The sequence below is a fragment of the Nipponia nippon genome, unplaced genomic scaffold (assembly GCF_047370975.1).
Source record: "Nipponia nippon isolate SJK-2023a ecotype South Korea unplaced genomic scaffold, ASM4737097v1 scaffold_3, whole genome shotgun sequence".
Classification (NCBI taxonomy): Eukaryota; Metazoa; Chordata; class Aves; order Pelecaniformes; family Threskiornithidae; genus Nipponia; species Nipponia nippon.
Window position 1 is genome coordinate 58001655 of NW_028262347.1, and position 8185 is coordinate 58009839.

Genomic DNA, 8185 nt, shown 5'->3' on the forward strand with positions numbered 1-8185 from the left:
CTGCACTGCAGGACACCTTTAATGACACAAGAGCTGGTTGCCAGTGCCGCTGCCAGCACACTGCAACAGCCACAGCCTCTCACAGGCTGTGATGCCTTGAGAACCGGTCCTGCTTTCGGCAGCATGCTGCTAAAGCCTTTTGCTCCAGCACAGGCACTTGGTCATGGGCAGGAAGGGTGCCGGAGGAGGTGTTTGCTGGCCCCTCAAGGCAGCGCTCCATGTTTCCGTCCCACTTCGGTGAAGGCTTCCACGCAGCGGTCGATGTCCTCGTCGCTGTGCACGGCTGAGATCTGGACCCGGATCCGGGCCTTTCCCTTGGGGACCACGGGGTAGCTGAAGCCAATGACATAAATGCCTGGGGAGGAAACGCAGGGAGAGTCAGAGCTGGCCGGGAGGGAGGGAGGCTGAAGTGATACTGAGTGATAGAAAGGCTTTTGGATCCTCCCTCCCCTCTCAATAACCATTTCCAGGCTTCAGAGTTTTCAAGTGGCATCTGCTCCCAAGCATAGAAATGAGGGTTAGGGCCAGTGATGGGGATGGTGTTCAGCATGGCAGGACAAGAGGGCTAATATAAAGCCCCCCAACAGAGAAAGGAGGTGAAGCCAGCAACATCTGGGGGACACCAGGAGCACATTTGCAGCTGGAGGGTACAGAAATAACAGATTTCATGCAGGAACATCCTCTGGAGGAGGGATGGTGGTGGCACTACCACCAGCTGTCCCTTCCCTCAGGGCATGCGTCTGCATCCAGAGCTCCCTCCTCCTCAGTTCACCTCTGTTCAGCAGGTCCTCAGCCATCACTGCAGCCAGCCGAGCATCCCCAAGCATGACAGGACAGATGGGATGGTCTTTTCCCAAGATGGTGAAGCCGGCTGCCATCATCTTGCTTCTGAACCTGGTGAAGAGAACAAGAGGATGAGTAAAACCCCATCCTTGGGGACCGCTGCCTTGCTTTCCCCTGGGAGCCCTGGCCACCAAGGGCTGGGCATGGTTCTGCTCCACTGTGCATCTCCTGTGCAGGGAAGGGATCTCTCTTTTTGGAGTGACCTCCTGCCATTTCCTGCTCAGCTCCATGGGACTGCAGCTGCTTGAGGGACAGATGTGTCCCAGCATGCAGAGCATCCAGATGTGACACATCTGCCTGCACATCTGTCTGATACACACAGCACATCCTGCGGTTTCCCCTGAGCACCCCCTGGCCATAACTTGCAAACTACTTTCACGGCTGTCACTGGGGGGTGAATAAACACACATGGACAACTTATTCCTAATGAACCTCTGTCCCTGCTCCCACCCCAATATGGCCCCCTCACCGTTGGGTCTTGGCAGCCATGGACTGTGCAATGGCATTGCTCTCCATAAGCAGGTCCAGAGCCTTGGACGCACAGCCCACCACGGCGGGGGGCAGGCTGTTGGAGAAGAGGTACGGGCGGGAACACTGGCGGAGCAAATCGATGAGGGGTTTGGGGCCAGTTGTGTACCCACCTGCAGATGGAGGAAAGAGAAATGGACGAGGCACCCCAGGGTGACCTGTTCAGAGGGCAGGCCCTCAGTAAAACCAACCTGTCACCTACAGCAGGAATTGCACTACAAACCAGGCCTAAAAAAATCACAGCTGATGCCTTTTACCAAGAGTTTCCACCTTGATTCCAAAGGCAAATGCACAGGGAAGATGACAGTGGAAGAAGCACATGGCAGGACCTCCCTTGACCCTGCAGCAGGGTCCCAAACCGAGCCTCATGCCACCAGTAGAAAAGGACAACATGCATTTGTTGCTCTATCATTAGGCAGAGGAAGGAAACATCAAAGCGATGCTGTAGAGCTCTTTAGGGCATGGAGGGCCTTGGACAGGAAAATGCCTTCACCTGCAGCTCCTCCAAGAGCTTTTCCCAGGGTGGAGTTGATGATGGTGACTTTGTCCATCACTCCCAGGAGCTCATCGGTACCCCTGTAGAAAAAGGAATGTCACGTTATCAGCTGTGCCAGCACGCACCAGGGAAGCTGCTGTACACCTGATGACTCAAGGGAAACAACGCGCCACCAGCCAGGTCTCTGGTGTCCCCCCTTCTGGTAAAGGAAGAACAACCCCCTGTGGTAGTTCAGCCCAAGTGTTGACCTTCCCTTCTCCTGCAGAAAGGCTAAGCTGGGATCTCCCAAGGTAAGAGCATGGGTTCTTCATCCCTTACAAATGGGACAGCCCTCAAACTTCCCGCAAGAAGTTTAATAGTCCAAACAGAGCACTAGCCATCGATGTAGGTCTTGCATGCACATCTGACATGCCACACTGTTAGCACAGACCAGGGAAAAACAGTTACCTGGCTAGAGTAGCCGATGTCCTCTGAGGTGGGCTGTGCACGTCACCAATGTCCTGCCCTAAAGGCACACAGGCCTAAAGCACCCGTGTCAAGGTCTACGCTAGTGGAACCAACCGGACATGGCAAACGTGCTCCGCAGATTCACCTCCTCCAGCCGAAAAAGGCAGGACGAGGCATGGCCACCCAGCTGTTGGCTCTCTTGAAACCACAGTGTTGTAGGCAACAGCATCAGGTTCACAGTGAAACTAGACAACTCATGAAGTGCTCGGTAACCGTTCCCTCTTCCTCAAGCGGTTATACACTTACACACCTCAATGCTGTCAAACAGTTGTTTTTGCAGCTGGTGGGAGCACAGAGCCCACTGGGACAGAGCGACAAGGTCTGCCTCAAGTCACAGGATGGCTACCATGCCCCAAGGAAGGAAGATTATAAGACGAACAGACCATCCTATGACTTCTTCCTTATGAAGACTTTTAAATTTGAGAAAGCTCAGTACAACTACAGAACTATAGAAGCGGCTGTCACCTTGGGATAGGTCACTGCTAAAGTACCTCCCTTCAATCCCCTCAGGTGCCCCAAAGGTGGGGTGTGAAGCCTTCAAGAAACGGTGGCTCCAGGAGTCCCCACATAAAAATTTGCTGGTGATCAGCACCTTTGGCCTTGCTTCAGAGGTAGTTAGGGTCGAGGGGGAGAAACAGGGGTGAAATGGCCACTTACCGGCCATTGGGTCCCAGGAAGCCTGTGGCATGGCATTCGTCAATGAAGACCAGGGCATCATACTTCTGGGCCAGCTGGCAGATCTCCCTCAGAGGCGCGATGTCACCATCCATGGAGAAGGCACCGTCAGTGGCCACCAGCCGCAGACGATGTTTCTATGGGAGGGAAAGTAGCATCCCCAGGGGTGAAGATGGCAAAGGAGACTGGGACATAGTCCAGCCCCTGTAGGGAGTGGATATATCTAACTGAGATGGGCAGGTTGCATTGCAACCAGCCGCTTCCCCACCTTGCCTACCCATGCCTCCCTGTGCCTATCGGCAAAAACGACGCCTATTGCATGGGAAAAGGCAGAGCTCACCCTTTGGGGCTGGTTACTGTGCAGGTAGCACAGCTAAGCAAGCACCCTCGCGTTGCGGGGGGAGCAGACCTCCACACCTGCGCGTCCTGCAGCTTGGCCTCCAGGTCCTGCATGTCCATGTGCTTGTAGCGGTACTTGTTAGCTTTGCACAGGCGGATCCCGTCGATGATGGAGGCATGGTTCAGCTCATCCGACAGCACCGCGTCCTCCGGGGTCAGCAGGGCCTGGCCGCGCCAAACAGAAAGGATCATCCTTTGCTCTGGGGTGCCAACTCACTGAGATCTTCCAGCATCTCTCAGTGTGGAGGACAAGGCTGCATTTGATTGCAGCTGCCATGTCTCTTCTGGCACAACTAAATTTTCCACTTTCCTTCCCAGCCACCTTATCCCCCAGTTTCCTTCGGCCAGGCTCTTGCCTGTGGCTTCTGAGCTCAAAACCTCCCTCTCCTTCCCTAGCAGGCCTGGGGGATCGCCCCTTCCCCCTGCCTACGCTTCAAGAGGGAGTACAGACCTCCCACGAAATGGAAGCCCTCCCCAAAACCTGGAGCTAGCTGGGGAAGGGGGAGGTGAGGGCTGATGAAACAGCTCCACGTGGCTCCCCCAGTCCAAGGGCATCAAGTCAGGGTTCTCCACCACCAGTCACCGAGGCACAGAGCTCACATCGGAGCCTCTGGAAGGCACGGCAGGCACATTGCCGTCACCTCACTCCTCCACGCACAGCACAAGGAAAAGCCCTACGAACCTCAAAGATACCAGCGTTGGCATCAAAGCAGCTGGCATAGAGAATGGCGTCTTCCCGCTGGTGGAAACGTGCGATCTTCTCCTCCAGGTCCTTGTGTATGCTCTAAAGAGAAGAGAGGAGCGAGCGTCACCAGTGGGGCAGCACAAGTTCTCGCTTGCCCGCTACTGTTAGACGCTGACTGCAAGCGGAGGGAACAGCCAGGTTTTATCCAGAAAAGGTATGCGTGCGTGGGAGAAGTTAGTTGTGTTCAGAAAGCGTTTGCAAACACGGCCCTAAAATGCGGTTATGGGTTTGGACGCCAAAAGCGCAGCAGGGAGACTCCAAGCTCCCCACCCACGAGGGAGCAGCTCTGAGTTTTCTTTGCACTTAACCAGCCAGGGCTCTGAAAGGGCTCCAGCGGGGATAAACCGGGGTGGGTTTGACAGAGCTGTTTCAAGTCAGGCTCGCTGTAATTTTGACCCTTAAGGGAGGGAAAAAGACATTCATTTTCTGAATTCAGAGGGCTGTTTCATTTCTTTGCTCTCTGAAGGGTTGTAATGGCTTAAGTTGGCGTTTTTCCAGATTTTTGGCTAGCGGGGACTCAGCAGGTTTTGATTCCGCCTGGCCACGGGTACCTTAGCACAGCGCACGCGTGCGAGTGCCAGGACGGGAGTCTGAGCAGAGCCCCTGAGAAAGGCTACCCCGGAGCAGGGGATGCTGCCCCGGTGCCCGGTACCTGGGTACCGCAGATGAAGCGAACGGAGCTGAGCCCAGCGCCGAACTTCTCCAGGGCCTCCACGGCAGCACGGATCACCTCGGGGTGGCTGGAGAGCCCCAGGTAGTTATTGGCGCAGAAGTTGAGGATCCCTGCGGGAAGAGAAAGAGGGAAACACGGGCGTCGCACCGGGGAAAGAAGCCGAGAGCCCTCCCCGCCGCCCCGTACGCACCGGCTCCGCCGCCCGCCAAGCAGAGGTGGGGACCTTGACGGGAGGCGATGACCCGCTCGTTTTTCCACGTCCCGGCGCCTCGGATATCCTCCAACTCGCTCTCCAGCCTCCGGCGGAGCTGAGCCACCGCCGTTCCCGAAGCGGCCCGGGGGCTCCCGGCCCCGCCGCGCCCCCGCAACACCCGCACCGCCGCGCAGCTCCACATCCCGCCGCTCCGCCCCGCCCCCGCCGGCGACGGGGCGGGGCCCCGGCGGCCAATGGCCATTGGCCGCCGGGGCCCCGCCCCGTCGCCGGCGGGGGCGGGGCGGAGCTAGGGGAGGAGCCGGGCGCTGCCGTGGCTCCGCCCCCCGCCCCTCCCCGCCGGACCTCTGCAGCTTCTCTAGGAGGTCTTCACGCCCTTTTTTGGGGGGAAAGCTCTGTCCTAAGGGGTTTAGGCACCCCAAAACCAGGTGGTTTGGGATCCTTGGAGTCTGAGGGATTTGGGGGAACCCCATCCATGGGATTTAGGAACTGTAGGGGGGGGTCACGTACTAGGGGTTTCGGAGCCATCACAGACCCTGAGGATCGACAAGCCCAGGAGCATTAGGTGCGCCCACCTAAGGGATTTGGGGTCCTCAGCGCAGGTGACTTGGATCCTCGCACCTAGGTGGTTTATGGGTGCCCACCACAGTGGGTAATGAACCAAGGGTCTATAGGATTTGGGTGCATCCAGCTGAGGTGACCAAGGCTCCTTTGGTCTAAGAGGTTTAAGACAGCAGCTGGAGCAGATTAGGTACCCGAGCCCAAGGAATTAGAGTGCTTTTGGCCAAAGGGGTTTAGGCACAAAGAGTCCAGCTGGATCAGGCATCTCCATCCTCCACTATCGCTGACTGGGGAATCCAGTGGCCAGATCCTCATGTCCAGGAGGATTAGGCACCAGGCTCTTGAAAGGGCTTTAAGGTCTTCAGCCTAGGTGGTCTGGGAGCCTTTGGTCCAAGGGTCTTAGGAACAAGAGCCCAAAGGGATTAGGTGCCTCCAGGCCAAGGATTTCAGTACCCTGAACTACACAATTTGGGATCCTCCGTGGCTAAAAGGCTCAGGCACCACCTGCCCAAGCGGGATCATTTAGGATCATCAGGCCGATGGATCAGAGAGGGTGAAGACCCTGGGCCCATGAGATTTAGGCACAGCAAGCCCAAGGGGACTGGGCACCCACAGCCCCTGGGATTTTGGAGCTCCTGCCCCAGGTGGTTGGGGATTCCAACATCCACGGAGTTTAGACATCTCTAGTCAAGGGGGATTAGGCACCTCCTGCCTGTGGCTCAGACCCTGCTGAGCAGTAGAGCCGGCCCGCAGGCTTGCTGCCAGCCCTGGCCGTCAGGACCGCCCAGCCCTGGCCGGGGAGGGCTCTGGCAGGGGCCAGGCAGGGCCAGGCAGGCCCTGGAGCCATGCCAGCCCCCGCTGGGCACAAAGCCAGAGCCCCGGGGTGATAGCGGGGCCGTGCCCAGCAGCCCTGCCTCACCCTGCCCTGGCTGCCCACCCCAGCCTGCCTGCAGAGCTGCCCGCTGCCGTGCTCGGGCCCCTTCCTCCCCAGGGAGCAAAGCTGCTCATAGCCATGTTCGTCCTTTCTCTCCAGGGATCAACCCCTTCCCGCTTGCTGGACACATTCAACTCGTTCAAAGCAAACGTGGACAGACCCTGGCCCCGCTCCAGCTCCATCCTCTCCCGTCCCTGTCCCAAAAGTCCCTGCCACCACCCAGCTGCACCGCCCCGGCTCTGCAGGCAGGCGGGCAGCCCCCTTGCCCGGCCGGCCGGGTGGTTATCATCTCCAGCACCCCCCAGACCTCACACCCAGCAGCCCAGCACACCTCGCCTCGGCCCCGTGGTGGGGAGCCAGGGTGGTGGAAGAGGGAGCAGGGAGCCCCTTTTCTTCCCGGGAAGGCTGTGGCTCTTGCAGCCGTGTGTTCCCGCTTCCCCTCCGACACAGGGAGAGTCTTTGCCTGGCCCCAGCAAACACACAACCCCCTTGGAGCCGGGGCAGGATCCGGAATTGAAATCCTGTATGGCCTCTACAGACACACAAAGTCACCATCACTCCCAACGCACAACAAGCAGCCCAGCGTTAAAAAAAACAACAGACACACGCGAGAAATTTCTGAGACATTGAAATAAAAACCCAGACCAGTAACTCTTAAAAACTGGAACTCTCCATACCAAAGATGTTCCTTTTTTCTTTTGATAACTGCCGTGTTTTAGCTGTTTCCAGACAGGAATAGATCCATTTCTTTATAAAACGCAATAGAAAAGGGTAAAAATAAAGGCAAAAGCTATTTACAGAAACCAACGGGGAGAGTACCGAAACGCCTCTAGACTTCTCACTTCTTCTTGGGTGATTTCCGGGCGCTGGACTTGGCTTTGGGTTTCGACCGCTTTGCCTTCTTGGGCTTGGACGCCTTCAGCGACTTGGCCTTAACAGTCTTTGGCTTCTTGGCTTTCTTTGGGCTGGCCTTCGACTTCTTCCTGGCTTTCCTGGTGGGAGATTTGGGCTTCTTTGCCGGCGACTTGGCTTTCTTGGGCCTGGCCGCTTTCCGGGGCGACGTGGATTGCCTGGCCACCTTCTTCCTCTTCCTGGCCAGGGACTTCTTCGCCTTGTCGGCCTTGGCCAGGCGGAAAGAGCCGGAGGCGCCGACCCCTTTGGTCTGCTTGAGGACGCCGGCAGCGAGCAGGCGCCGAATGGAGAGCTTGATCTGGGTGTCGGCGTGCTGGCCCACCTTGTAGTGGCTCTTCACGTACTTCTGGATGGACTGGCGGGAGGAGCCGCCGCGGCTCTTCTCGGCCCGGATGGCCGCCGCGATCATGTCCGAGTAGGCGGGGTGGGCCGCCGGCCGCCGCGCCGCCGTGACCCGCTTGGGCTTGGCGGCCGGAGCCGGGGCTGGGACCGGGGTCTCCGTCATGGTTAGCGCTTCGCCCCGCGACGCCCCGTTATCCCCTCAGGGTGGGAAGCCTGGCCCGCCCGGCCCGGGACCCCCGCCCCTGGGCGGGGAGAGGCTGGGAAAGGAGCGGTGGGTAACAACCGCAGCGGGGCCGGTACCGGTGCCGCCGTTCCCGCCGCCGCCGCCTCTGCCGCCGCGCCCGCCGCAGGCGCCCTTT

The 8185-nt window shown here is 58.3% G+C and overlaps 2 protein-coding genes across 2 annotated transcripts; both read right to left on the reverse strand.

The window, feature by feature from the left end:
• Position 1: 1 nt before the first annotated feature.
• GCAT (glycine C-acetyltransferase) lies at positions 2-5294 on the reverse strand. The gene is made up of 9 exons (XM_087765292.1): positions 5057-5294; positions 4846-4976; positions 4131-4232; positions 3467-3613; positions 3032-3186; positions 1865-1947; positions 1313-1484; positions 773-894; positions 2-355 (listed from the first exon to the last, which is right to left on the reverse strand). The coding sequence occupies exons 1-9, from the start codon at positions 5259-5261 to the stop codon at positions 204-206; spliced, it is 1269 nt and encodes a 422-aa protein (XP_087621418.1). The 5' UTR covers positions 5262-5294; the 3' UTR covers positions 2-203.
• Positions 5295-7224: 1930 nt separating this feature from the next.
• On the reverse strand, positions 7225-8152 carry H1-0 (H1.0 linker histone). Its single transcript, XM_009475280.2, has one exon. The coding sequence runs from the start codon at positions 7987-7989 to the stop codon at positions 7411-7413; it is 579 nt and encodes a 192-aa protein (XP_009473555.2). The 5' UTR covers positions 7990-8152; the 3' UTR covers positions 7225-7410.
• Positions 8153-8185: the final 33 nt, after the last annotated feature.